The sequence below is a fragment of the Humulus lupulus genome, chromosome 7 (assembly GCF_963169125.1).
Source record: "Humulus lupulus chromosome 7, drHumLupu1.1, whole genome shotgun sequence".
In the NCBI taxonomy this organism is placed as follows: Eukaryota; Viridiplantae; Streptophyta; class Magnoliopsida; order Rosales; family Cannabaceae; genus Humulus; species Humulus lupulus.
Genome location: NC_084799.1, coordinates 21,252,489 through 21,266,712, shown reverse-complemented (window position 1 = coordinate 21,266,712; position 14,224 = coordinate 21,252,489). Strand labels below are relative to the sequence as shown.

Sequence of the window (14,224 nt, the reverse complement as noted above, 5' to 3'; positions counted from 1 at the left end):
GGTTTGCGATTTTAATTTAAAAACCTTATACATTTTTTATAATTGTAGTTTTGCGAGGTTTTGCGAGTTCTTTTGCGACATTTGTGCGATTATAAATCCTGTTTTTAAAAATGCAGATGGCTCCAGAGCTCGTTCTCCCATTGTCCGAGCATTTTCCAGGGTGTATCAGCTACAGAGGGAGTGGGTACTTCACTGCTATAAAGGATAAGTTCGAAGCCTTTAAGTTGACTGATAAGGCGAAGGAAAGTCCCTTCGGATCTTTCTGGAATGCCAGTGTTCTTCAATTCTCTGGGGTGATTGTGCATCAACTGTTATTGAGGAAAAAGAAAGTCAGTGAAGTTAAAAATGATGAAGTGTGGTTTTACGTGGGTAAAACGGAAACCAGATTTGGGAGGTATGAGTTCGGTTTGATCACAGGCCTAAAGATGAGCGGTGGCCCCTCGACAGTAGAATTGAATACACAATGTGATTCTGATCGAATGCTGCGGGACTATTTCAACAATGCGAAAAGGGTGGCCTTCAAAACCCTTTGGCTAGCTTTTGAGGCGTGTGATGTTGAAGATGATGTTTACAAGCTGGGTTTATGTGCTTTTGTTGAAGGCGTTCTGTTGTCACGGTCCGAGGGTGTGTATATTTGGACTGATATGCTGAAGTTAGTTGAAAATGTAGATAACTTCTTCGAGTATCCTTGGGGCCTCCTTTCTTATCAGAAGTTGTTGTCTTCCACAACTAAAAATATGCAGCAGCTACGGCAAAACTACCTGGATAAGTTGTCGCGCAAGAAAGATAAGAAGAAGAAGAAATCTAAGAAGGAGAAAAAAGTTACTCAACTAGAACCGAAGTACAATGTGTACGGATATGCACCGGCCCTGCAATATTGGGCGTTTGAGGTCATGCAAGATGTGGGGAAGAAGTATGGGCAGTGCAAAGGGAGCAAATTCCCTAGAATGTTGAACTGGAGCACCCCCGTTACTGTTACGAAACACGATGTGAAGCAAATTGATGTGGCACTGCTGTTTGAGAAAAGGGTATGTGAATCTTTCTCTATTTCTCATTGTTGTTTTGATATATTTTGCCTTCAGTATTATTTGCGATATATGTGCGATTTTTACGTGACATTTATGTGATTTACATTATCTGTTTTGCGACATATTTGCGACATTATGCGATGTTTTATTTTGTGATTTATATTTGATTTCTTTTAAAAATATTAGCGACATAATTGCGACTTCTTGCGACATAAATGCGATTTTTATTACTTTGTTGATATTATAATTTTGCGACATTATGCGATGTTTCTTCAAGTTTCTGGGATATTGATTGTTTTCTAATTTTTTGGTTATGCAGATGGTTGTTCTTCAAATCTTACACCCTCGGAATTGGGAGGTTGAATACTGGAAGTCCAATTGTGAGGGTGAAGTTCCCACGGTGGATATGGGCTCAGATGAGATGGAAGAAACAGAAGCTAGAACACAAGATTCCACTCAATTCGAAACCCAAGCAAAATGGGTGGCGGAATATGTTCAAACTGCGAAAATCATTCCACCATCACCACCGAAAGAACAAACAGAGTCGTCCACATCAGGCACTGTGCCTCCAACCTCAACTCCTGCAGCCAATGACGCCGACTACCTTGGGTTGGCGAAGAGATTGGAGAAGGTCGAAGCCCAACAAATAGTAATTCTGGCTGCACAGAATGAGCAGGAGAGTAGTCAGGCTGAGATGAAGAAGCTTATCATGGATCAACTTGCGACCGTGATAAGTTTGTTACAGAAGCAACCATCACAGCCAGCAGAGGATGAATGTCGTCAGTATAATTCTGGTTCTGAAGACGACGTGTGCCCTGAAGATTGGGAACCCAACGTAGATGAGGTTCCTTCTACTCCAACGGATGCCATTATTATGGCCATCGAAGATACGCAGTCTCAGGATGTGCAACAGTTGGATGGGCCACCAGCTGGAGTGGAATTTGTGAGGAGGGCAAAACGGAAGCCAGTGTATTTGAAGGACTACACAGCGGGGAAGAAGAAACAACGAACTGGTCCTATTGAGGTTGATACTTTGAGGCCAGCAGACCCACGACTCTACAAATTTTTCAAAAGGTGGATTACTTACTTGAGGGACAACCGCCGTCCTAGAGAAGTGCACACTGGCATTGCCGATCGGAGTTGGTTCGTGAAGTTGATGGTGGAGCACGAATGGATCGACGATTCTGTAAGTACTTGTTTCTTAACTGTTTAATTTAACTGTTTTCTCATTTTGAACAATACATCATTTTATTTACGATATTTAGCGATGTATAAGTTGATTGTTTGTTTAAATCGCAATTAAATCGCTTTAAGTCGCTTAGAAAATCATGAAAATGGTACATTGGGATATGCGCGATGTTTGGCGATGTAGGTGCGACATAAAGCGATTTAATTACAGAAATTGTGTTTTATGCGACTTGTTTGCGACATTTGTGCGACTTTTTTGCGATTCGATTCTAAACATTTTTATTTCAAATGCAGCAAATTGATGTCATATTCCACTTGTTAAGAAGAAGGAGGAAGCTCTTCCCTGAGGTTTACACTACGAATTGTGTGGTTCTGGACACATCTGCTCCACAAATATTTTCAATGTACTGGAGTTGTCATGATGGTGACAGAAGCACATTTATCTGGGATGAGTCAGTTATTGATTATGTGAGGGGGATGAAGCATCGGCACTTGCCTTGTTGAGAAAACCAGGAGTACATCTACTTCACATTGAACCTTCCTACTGAGAAGCATTAGGTGGCTGTTGAGGTAGATATTGAGAATTGGCAGATTGTTGTATATGACTGTGATATCAGCGCCACGACTGAGGACAATATGAAGTCATATTTGAAGCCTTATACCAAGATATTTGCATCCTTATTGCGGGCTTCTGGTTATTTTAAGACCAACAGTTATGCATTTCCGATTGAAACAGGTGATCTCAGCCAGCTCCCACCAATGCATTATAAATGAGCTACTCCGGAAGTTGCACCGCAAGCGGAAAGAAGGTAAATGTCTCTTTTTGTATTTATTTTATTTTGTACTCCACTATGAATTACTTGACTAAATTGTTACTAATAATTACCAATATCTTTTTATTTGCAGTGGCAATTGTGGAATGTATGCCATTGAATACGTGGAGCATCAAATGTTGGATCGGTCGTTTGAGAAAGTTAACGATGATAACATGCTCACCTTTAGACATAGGTGGTGTGTTGACTTATTTTACCAGAATGTATAATATTTACGACACTAATATATTTACGACACTATTATATTTTGTCAGATTAGTAAAATATGTTAGAAATCGTCTTTAATCGCTAATTTTGCTTTGAAAATCGCACATTTACATCGTCTGAAATCGCATTGATCGCACAAAAATCTCCGTAGTTTCTGGTGTAAATTTAAAAAATCGCAAATATATCGCAAGAAAATCGCATAATTAATCTTCATAGATTCCTAGTGTGCATTAACTGAGCATCGCAAAATATATCACACAAAATCGCATACTAATCGCAAAAACATCGCGTGCTAAAAATTCTACATGGTTCACACATTCCTGTTAAAAAAAAAGGGTAAAAAACTGTAACAGCAACCAGGAATACAACACAAAAATCCAGTCCAAAAATAAGTGCATTACAACTAATATAGATAAGTACACTAATAGAGAAAAGCTTCAAACTCGAGCTTTGCATGTAGCTCTGTTGTGCCCCGAACCACCGCAGTTAGTACAATGGCGAGGTTCCACAACCACTTGACCATTAGACGGGCGACGCTTCGTCGGTCTTCTACCCGCATTGCTTTTCCTAGGCCGACCCACCGGTTTTTTATCTACTGGTACCCCGACTCTCATGTTCTTGATGTGTTCCGGTAGTACCCAATCATCCTCCTCGCCGACAACATTAATTGTTGCATCGTAGGTCTTCTTCCACGTGTCTTTTGTGTAGTACGGGGAGCTAAGTGCATACAGGCTAGCATTCTGACTAATTGCTGCGGCACATGCATGAGGACAAGGGATTTTTAGCGATTGGAACATTCCGCATGTGCATGTTCTCTCGACTAAGTCCACATCACCACCTCTCTGACCTTCAGGACCCGTACCAACGTTAAATAATTGTGCACCATTACGATAGACAGTCCTGAACCTACCATCTTCATGTTGTGCTTTTAAATCCTTCTCAAAAGTAGTTGCCAAAGGGGTAGTGCACTTACTTGCATTTTCGAGACGATCAGCAAACCAATTTTGCAGTGTGAACCTGGTGAATTCAACCAAAGTAGTTATTGGATATTTCCTGAATTCTTCTGTCACGTTGTTGAAGCTTTCAGCGGCGTTGCTTGTCATTATGTTGTACCGATCGCCTGGACAATAAGGACGAGCCCACTTTTCAAGCCCTATTTGCTCGACGTATGTAGCAATGGGAGGATCCATCCGTTTGAGCACCTCAAAATGTCTATCACATTCAATCTTCGACCATGCGTAGGCTGCCAGCCATATTTGCGTGTTACATACATCAATCTTGAACTTGAACGTGACATTCATAGTAATATGTTTAAAGCAAAAACAATGGCATGCTTCGGGGAAAACGACCTCGACAGCATGTTCAATGCTCTGATGCCTATCCGATACGTACACAAGGTTTTCAACCTCCCCAATGGCTTCCCTTAACTTCTGCAAGAAATACTTCCAAGAGTCGTGGTTCTCACTGTCAACAATTGCAAAGGCCATCGGAAACAATTGGTTGTTTGCATCGTACGCAACAGCAAGTAACATTGTGCCCCCATACTTTGTCTTCAAGAATGTTCCGTCAATACTAATCACAGGACGACAAAACTTAAATCCCCTCCTACAAGCATCCAGTGACCAAAAACAGTACTTGAACCGGTCGTCCTCTCTCACAATGTCAGTAATAGTACCTGGATTCTTCTGTTCCAGCATGTACAAGTAACCATATAACTTTGTATAAGATTCTGCTGGCGTACCCCTCACATACGTAAGTGCCTTCTCTCTACACCTCCAAGCCTTCTCATAACTAATCTTGATGCCATAATCCTTAAACATATCGCTCTGTATGTCTTTTGCCATGTACTTAGTTCCAACTGATGTGTACTTTTCCTTAATAATGCGGCCAATAACCCACGGTGCTGCTTGACGGTGATCAGAATTTCTAGAATTCAAGTTACATGTGTGTTCATTGTGGAACACAGTAACCTCGAACATGTCACAACGTGCCTTCTTCCTCCCCCTTAATCTCCATTTACAATTTTGATCCTTGCAAGTAACGTACAACACATCAGTGCCAGACTTCCTCACCATCCACTCAAAATTCTTTTTCAGTGCATACCTTCCCACTACATTCTTAAATTCTTCCTTGTTTGTGTACAACTTGCCAAGATGTATCTCCCCTGAAGGCGTACCACTAAGAGATGTCGTATAGACATGATTTTCCTCTATGTCTTCCCTAGTCCACATAAGAGGTTTGAATTTGGTACAAACTTCAAATTCAGAAGCAGGAGTACTAATGGAAGGACCTGGCCGACTGCTACTAGTTCCTGGTGTTTGGTGATTCTCACTACGGGGGGGTCTTCTTTGTCGCTCTGCTTGGTTGCTTGGAGTTAGTTCCAACCTCAAGGGAGGTACCTGTACAGCTCCATCAACTTCCAGCTCCACATCATCATCCTCATCCAAATCTACCACAGGATCATCGCTGTAATAGGGACCATCGAACTCATCTAAATGATCAAATGCGATATTGGCTCTGTGGTCATCTATATTATTAGGTAGTTGCTCATTCAAACTAACCCCCTGATCAGTTTCTGGGACAAAGGTCCCTACCACACTTCGAGGGGTTACAGATGGGGGAGTAGGCTCCAAATTCACATTCTTCTTCACCTTAGTCACAAATAGTGGCAGCAAGTTGTCCACACTCATCTTTTCCTTCATGCTAAAAAACACTCGTAGTTGACTATCTTTCACTAAAACCTTCGGCGGAAACTTGGTGCCTTTCATGTACATGTAACAGACTTCTAATTTCAGTTCATACACCAAAGGATCCACATCCAACTCTTCATACAAAACTTCACACAACTTTTCCAGAGTAGTGTCAATGTCAAACATCAACATCTTACTTGTTGGGGAATTGAATACCCAGTTGAAACCCTCGACAGCCCAAACACCATCATACAATACAGCCACAAATACAGTTGAATCTGTCACAAACAAAAAAATTTAAAGTCGCCCACAAATCGCCCAAAAATCGCACTAAAATCGCCCAAAATTCTTAGTTTTTGCCACACATATAACATCGCACAAAATCGCAATGGCATCGTTCAAATGTCGCATAGTTTCATCCCTAACCTCTGAGTTTGGTATAAATCGCACAAAATTGCAATTTATCGTTCAAAATCGCAAAAAAAACGAAAAACCCAGAAAAAACGCAAAAAATGGAACATAGTCTACTTTCATTTCAGAACACAAAATGGACAAAATACAACCAACAATGTGCAGATCCATACAACTTACACTAAATATAACAAAAGCCAACAATATTTTGCATAAAAAACACTTACCCATTGCTTTTGGGTGAGAAAAATGAATGTGGAGGTCGGTTGAGTGTGTGGGAGGTCCGGCTGAGGTCTGGCTGAGGTCGTGGTGGGTGGAGGTCCGGCTGACTGCAAGCCGTGGTGGTGTTTTTTGGTCTGAGAGAGAGAGAACGAGAGAGAGAGAGAGTGAGAGAGAGAGAGAGAGAGAGAGAGGATGAAGGTAACAAAACTTTGGTTTAGAAGAAGGGCATTTTTAGGATGGAAAAGAATAGTTAAAAAATATATCATTAGATAGTTTAATTAAACAGCATGAGTTGAATTTTAGCCTAAAATGTTAAATTTCCCTATATTAAATTTGAAATTTTTGTCTAATAACTACCATCTACTTTTTCATGATAAATCAAAGTCGAAAGGAGTTGAAAATATATCTTACTGCAGATATACATACCTATGTGTATAACATTGTCTTGATATAGTTTAGATAATAACAGAGAGAATGGGGTACAGTCCGAAGCTCCTATCTGCAATGATATAATGTATTCTCTTTGTTTTACTCCTCATGCCATGTAGTTCTGCATTTGTTTGTGAGAAATACAATGACTGCCAGATGCTCCTCAAATTCAAGAAAGGCATAACAAGTGATCCTCATGGTAATCTTCAAGCTTGGAATGAAGCCAACCCCTTCTGCAACTGGACTGGAGTCACATGCCACCAACATCTCAAAAACCGGGTCACTGCTCTTGAACTCGTAGACATGGGATTGCAAGGAAGTTTATCACCATTTCTGTCCAATCTTTCGCTTATCACGAAGCTACAACTGCATACCAACAGATTTCATGGAGAAGTGCCAAGTTCTTTTGGAGACCTCTCAGAATTATCACACTTAAATCTGAGTTATAATAATCTTCAAGGTGACATCCCGGCTTCACTACAAGGTTGTCATAGCTTGAAACTCATGGACTTGTCAAACAACAATCTATCTAGGGTCATTCTCCAGGAAATTGGTTCGTTGAAGAATTTGACATGCTTAGCTCTCGCTAACAATAGTCTTACAGGATCCATACCATCCTTTCTGTCAAACTTGACCAAATTGACAACTTTAGAACTTTCTTTCAACTCCTTTATAGGGAAAATCCCGCCAGAGCTTGGAGCATTGAAAAAGCTAGAGATAATGTATTTACATGTGAACTATCTTGAGGGATCAATACCTCCAGAGATTAGCAACTGCACTGCTTTACTCGAAATTTCGCTGATTCAGGATGGCTTAAGTGGAGAAATCCCTCCAGAGTTGGGTTCCAAGCTGCAAAACTTACAGAAGTTGTACCTGTCAATAAACAAGTTTACTGGGAAAATACCAGTGAATCTCTCCAATCTTTCTCAGCTGATATTACTTGATTTAAGCATTAACAAACTACTGGGGGAAGTCCCTCCAGAGTTGGGGAGGCTTAAAAATCTTGAGAATCTTTACCTTCATTCCAATGACCTGGTTAGCGGCTCTGATAATTCTTCTCTAAGTTTCTTAACCGCTCTCACAAATTGTTCACGTTTGAAGAAACTACACTTGGGTTCGTGTTCGTTCGCTGGAAGGCTACCAGATTCTGTTGGAGGTCTTTCAAAAGAGTTGTACTACTTTAATCTTAACAGAAACCGCATCACAGGATACATACCAGACATCATTGGGAACTTGAGAAGCCTAGTCAATTTAAACTTGTCAGGTAACTTCTTGACTGGAAAAATCCCCGCAGGACTTGGAAGGTTTGGCCAATTGCAAAGGTTAAACTTGGCAAGAAACAAAATCATGGGGGCAATACCAGATGAAATGGGACATATGCTAAATCTTGGATCACTGGATCTTGGTGATAATTTGATTAGTGGGTCAATTCCACCTTCTTTTGGCAATCTTTCACAATTGAGGTATCTCTATTTGTCTCATAACAACCTTTCAGGAGAGTTTTCCATTGAACTCACCCAATGTTCTCTATTAATGTTGCTTGATCTATCTTACAACCACTTCAAAGGATATGTTCCTCTACAGATTAGCTATTTCTCTGGCTTGTCTCTTTCACTTAATCTGTCAAACAACAATTTTGAAGGACACATACCAGAGACTATTGGAAAGCTAATATCTGTACAGGAAATTGACTTTTCCAATAATAACTTTACTGGTGTCATACCAAGTTCAATCGGAGGCTGCATTGCTTTGGAGTATCTTAACTTCTCTAACAACATGCTTCAAGGTTCTATTCCAGAGTCAATGAAAGAAATCACATATCTTGGAGTTTTGGACTTGAGTCATAATCAATTAAATGGCACTATTCCAAGTTGGATTGGAAATGAACGGGTGATCAAGACCCTCAATCTATCCTATAACAGATTATCTGGAGAAGTTCCCAAAAATGGAAGTTTTGATAATTTTACCAGAAACTCATTTGTGGGGAATGTGGGATTGTGTGGTGGCTCAACACAAATGGGTCTTCCCACATGTAAAGTCCAGCACCAAAAAGACAAGACAAAGAAGAGGGTGTTATTCTATGTGATCTCATCAGTTACGCTAAGCTTACTTGTTCTGTTGGTTGGGTTCGTTACTAGGTACTTTCTCTTCAAAATAAGGGATGGAAAACAACATTACACAGTTACAAGTTATTTCTCGAGCATTCACGGGACCAGTACTTACACCCAAAGAGAGCTTGAAAGTGCTACAGGTGGATTCAATGAGGCTAATCTTCTTGGCCAAGGTAGCTTTGGATCAGTCTATAAGGCAGTCATTGATCAAGGAAAAACTACTGTTGCAGTGAAGGTCTCTCATGAAGAATCTAGTCAGAGTTACAAAAGCTTACAAAGAGAATGTGAAATATTGTCCAAAATCAAGCACAGAAATCTAATTAGAATTATAGGATCAACCTGGACTTCACAGTTCAAGGCTCTTGTTCTAGAGTTTATGCCAAATGGGAACTTGGAACAGCATTTGTATCCTAATAGGTTAGAAGAGGAAGATCCTTGTAAATTGACATTGGAAGAAAGGTTGTCTATAGCTATAGATATTGCCAGTGGGTTGGAGTATCTTCAAGATGGCTGTCCTACTCAAATTGTACATTGTGATTTGAAACCACAAAATGTGCTTCTTGACAATGATATGGTGGCTCATATAGCAGATTTTGGAATTGGAAAGCTTCTTTTAGACAAACCAAATGGAGAAGCTAGCACAGCAGGTTTTCTAAGAGGATCAATTGGTTATATTCCCCCAGGTATACCGTTAACTGTATCCTTTATAACTCAAATATGCTTTTCTTATAAATTAGTATTATTTAGATCAGTAGCATTTTATTTAAGCATGGAGCATTTGTTTATAGTCAAAAAAACTTGCAATAAAGAATACTGTGATAATGTAACAATTTGAGTTGCAATGTGAAACAGAATATGGACAGGGGATTGAAGTATCAGTTAAAGGAGATGTATATAGCTTTGGTGTAATTCTTCTTGAGATGATATCCAGAAAGAGACCCACAAGTAGTTTGTTTCAAGATGGGCTTGATCTGAGGAAATGGATACTTTCTTGCTGCCCAAACAACATTTCTGATATTATTGACATCACTCTAAAAAAGCAAGCCACCATAGAAGGCTTAGTTGGCAGTGTAGAGAGGCTTGAGGAATGTTGCAGTAGTTTGCTTCATGTGGCATTGTCATGCATAGAAGACAACCCTCATCAATGACCTCTGATGTCTTCGGTTGTAAATATGCTGCTGAATATTTTAAAGGAACTGTGATTTGAAGCTTCAAATAGAAATAAAGAGTTACAATTGTCAGAAGAATGAAGGAAAGTCACACAGCTTTATAGAGGCAATAGATGTCAGTTATAGACTTTTTCAATCAATGTTAGAGGAATTTATATAGAAAATTTTCAAGGGTTACTCGTATATGATCAGAAAGTATTAAGTTGTCTGTGAATTTGTGACTTATGTTGGGAATGATTCATTCCAGTCTTTGTAATATAAATTGTTTTCATCTTCCTTCTTGGTTCTTGGTTCTGTTTTTGCTATCAAAATAAATGAAACAGAAACTTGCCTGTTCTAGGCATGTATTGCTTAAATTCTGTCTACACTGATTTAAGTTTTAAAAAAGGGAGAGCAAAGCGATACTTGAAAAGAACTTAGTAGTATTCCACTAAGTTTTCTTTAGTATTACAAAAAACAATTCATTGAAGTGTTCCAACTAAAATCGATATGTTTGGTCATAAAAGTAAAAAAAATGAATATTATTAGTTGGAAGCTTATCAAAGATATAATAACCACTTTGAGGATTTTCTTTGAAAACTACATTACTCAATTGAATTTAACAATAATATAAAGAGAATTTCTACATCACTCAAAATTAGAGTGTTAAACCAATAACAGTTAAAAGCATGTATGCCTACTTCATTAAAAAAGACCATCAGTACAGTACAAAGATCAAGACCATCAGCTATTGGTGGTGGTTGAAATAGTGACATAGGCTGCTATCACGTATCAACTAGTGTATGTATCATATAATTATGATAGAAAATTTTGGTATCTAATCAAATCCAAAGTGTCTAGTAGTAGATGAGAATTAATGAAGTGGCTTCAAGTCCCATGGTCATTTCAAATCTTAGTCACAATAAAGAGAAATAAATCAACTATAAAAAAATGCATCTCAAGAAATTAAAGACTAATTGTGTCAAAATCTCTTAAAGACTAATTACAGGCGATTAAAGATAATATCATTTCTTTTTCTTTCTTTCTAGGAAGTCAAGGATATTCTTAAATAAGAAAATATGCACTTATATATATGTATAGACAGAGTACTGCTATGTAGCACCAGAGCTGCCCAATCACCCTGACACAGAATACTATTATTATTGGTACAATTTAGTATCCACTCCTACATATTTTAATTTAAAAGAATATGAAACCGATATTAAATTGCATTAATCATTATAAGGGGGTGTTGGACACTCATAGATATACACTACCTAACATAACAAATTGGTACAATTTAATATCAAAATTATATATTTTAATTTATAATAGAGTAATTGGTGAAAATTGCCTCTTTTTTGAAGTTATTTTGCATTTTGACTTAGTTTTGATAATTTTTTGCAAAATGATCTCTGTCTAAAATTTCGACTAGTTGTCTAAAAATTTTGACTAGCTGTCTGAAAAATTCGACCAGTTTGGAGTGTCGGAGGCCATTTTGCAAAAAATTATCAAACTAAGTCAGAGTACAAAATAACTTGAAAAAATATAAATTTGACTATTAATGCATTAAATGGGGTACCATAGCAAAAATACACTACCCACTGTATACATATGCATTTTATCCTAGTATTTCCATTAGTTCCAAAAATACCCCTCTTATTTGTTTCCCACTTTTTCTCTCTACTCTCTCGAACTCTCTCTATTCTCGGTCCAGAAACAAAAATCCCCAAAAACTCTCACTCTCCTTTCGCGCATTCACTGTGACTTTGTCTTCCACGACCATGGCAGCACAAAAAGTGGCAAGAAACCATTGCCTCGATAGAACTATGCATTTTCTGATTTTGCATAGGCATCGATAGGCCTCGATAGAATTGGGTATTATTCTGATTTTACCTATGCCTCGATAGACCTCGACAGGCCTCAACAGTAATAGTCAGCATCAATATTGTGTGCTACCTCGACAGGCCTCGACAGACCTCGATAGTTTATATGCCGTTTGATTTTTTTAAACCTCGATGGGCATCGACATGCCTCAATGGTCCTCAATAGTTACCAGATTATTTAAAATTGTATTTTTAACTTTTTTTTCAGATGCCTAATTTCCTTGTACCATTGGAGAAGCACTTTCCTGGTCATGTCACCTATAGGGTAGTGCTTACTTGGAAACCCTTATAGAGAAGTTTAAGAGGCACGGGCTAATTGAACGGGCAGAGGCATGCCCGTTGGGACAGTTCTTCAAGGCTAAGCCCTTTATTTTTTCTGGGATTCTACTAAGGGGTGGCAATTTGGGTCACGACACGACATGACACGAAAATAAATGGGTTTGGATGACACGTTTAATAATCGTGTTCTGTTCGTGTTTGAGTTTTTGACACGTTTAATAATCATGTCGTGTTCGTGTTTACCTTAATTATGTCGTGTAATAATCGTATTGACCCGTTTAATAATCGTGTCGTATCATAATCGTGTCAGACACGATAACACGAATAATTTTCATAGGTTTTATGATTTTTTTCATATAGTTATGATTAATCGTGTCATAATCATGTTATCGTGTCGTGTCATGTTCATGTCGTGTTGATCCGTTTAATAATTGTGTCGTGTTCGTGTTCGTATTTTGACACGTTTAATAATCGTGTCGTGTTCGTGTTTACGTTAATCGTATCATGTCATAATCGTGTCGACACGAATCTAACACGTTTACACAAATTGTCAGCCCTAGTTCTACTGCATTAGCTTATGTTGCGGAAGGTGGAAAGCAAGAAGGTTGAAGAGGGCCAGTTCTACTTGCGCAACACTCTTTACAGATTTGGGATTGCAGAGTTTGCCCTAGTCAGCGGGCTGAATTTTGGGAACACCCTGTCCCCAAGATGAGTTGAGAGAGCATATTTCAAGTGATCGGATCATCCAAGAATACTTTAATGGTGATTCCAAGGTTAGTTTCGGCCAGTTGGAAGATGCTTTGAAGGCCTCGACAAACCCAGAAGATGCATTTAAGTTGGATTGGTGCTATTTGATAGAAAGGGTACTAAATGCCCCAGAGAAGACAACACAGATATGGGGTGATTCCCTGAAGATGGTTGAGGATCTTGACTACTTTTTCAAGTATCCGTGGGGGAAGTTGTCCTTCAAGAAGGTTATTAGAGGAGTTCAAAAGGACATGCAAAAATAATTGAAACATTATGAAGAGAAGACGAAAGAGGGTTTAAGCAAAAAACGGAAGGAGTCGAAGTATGGTTTCTATGGCTATGCCCCCGCACTTTTGTACTGGGCTTTTGAAGCCATGCCAGCTATCGAGAGAAAATACGCTGAGAATAGTGGGAACCATATTCCCAAGATGCTTAGCTGGGCTACGAAGACCGATATCACTCTTTCAACAACTGAGTTGGTTCCTATGTTCGCCAAGCGTCGAGTAAGTTCCACTTTATCTTGTTAATTGTCACAAATTAATTGATTAACGATTTATTTTATTAAAGTTTTTCTGACACGCTGACACATTTAATTTGACCATGCAGTTAGTGGTATTTTCCATGCTGAAGTCACATCTCGGTGAGGTAGTCTACTACAATAGCCTCCCAAACGTTGATTCCATGTTATTATCTGAGTTGGAATCAACTGTAGTGGAGGCTGGGACTGCAGCAAAGGAAGTAGTGCCTAAGAAGGAGGCAGAAAATCTGGCAAAGGTTGCAAAGGAAGCTTCTATTTTTTACGAGGTTGTCCCGAGGGTTGAGGAGGGCATTTCACAGGCCTATGCACCTTACTCTAGTCAGATTTCCCAGCCTCATTATGAGCAGTTGATCCAGAGGGTTGAGGAGGGCTAGGTGTCACGGGCCGCCAATTTCAATACTCGAAAGGACGGAACGTGCGGCACTTATTAGCGCTCGTAGCTAGCAAGTCAGCCTAGAATTCACACCTGCGGCAAGTAAACTCAATGGTTAGCCACGTTACAAGTCT

General features: G+C 39.1%; 2 protein-coding genes across 2 annotated transcripts; one reads left to right on the top strand and one right to left on the bottom strand.

Moving 5' to 3' along the window:
• Positions 1-3,693: 3,693 nt before the first annotated feature.
• Positions 3,694-6,588, bottom strand: LOC133791471 (uncharacterized). Its single transcript, XM_062229398.1, has 2 exons — positions 6,585-6,588; positions 3,694-6,224 (listed from the first exon to the last, which is right to left on the bottom strand). The coding sequence occupies exons 1-2, from the start codon at positions 6,586-6,588 to the stop codon at positions 3,694-3,696; spliced, it is 2,535 nt and encodes an 844-aa protein (XP_062085382.1).
• Positions 6,589-7,011: 423 nt separating this feature from the next.
• LOC133790920 (putative receptor-like protein kinase At3g47110) lies at positions 7,012-10,623 on the top strand. Its single transcript, XM_062228762.1, has 2 exons — positions 7,012-9,802; positions 9,972-10,623. Exons 1-2 carry the CDS (start codon positions 7,117-7,119, stop codon positions 10,265-10,267), a joined length of 2,982 nt encoding a protein of 993 aa, XP_062084746.1. The 5' UTR covers positions 7,012-7,116; the 3' UTR covers positions 10,268-10,623.
• The last annotated feature ends 3,601 nt before the right edge of the window (positions 10,624-14,224 follow it).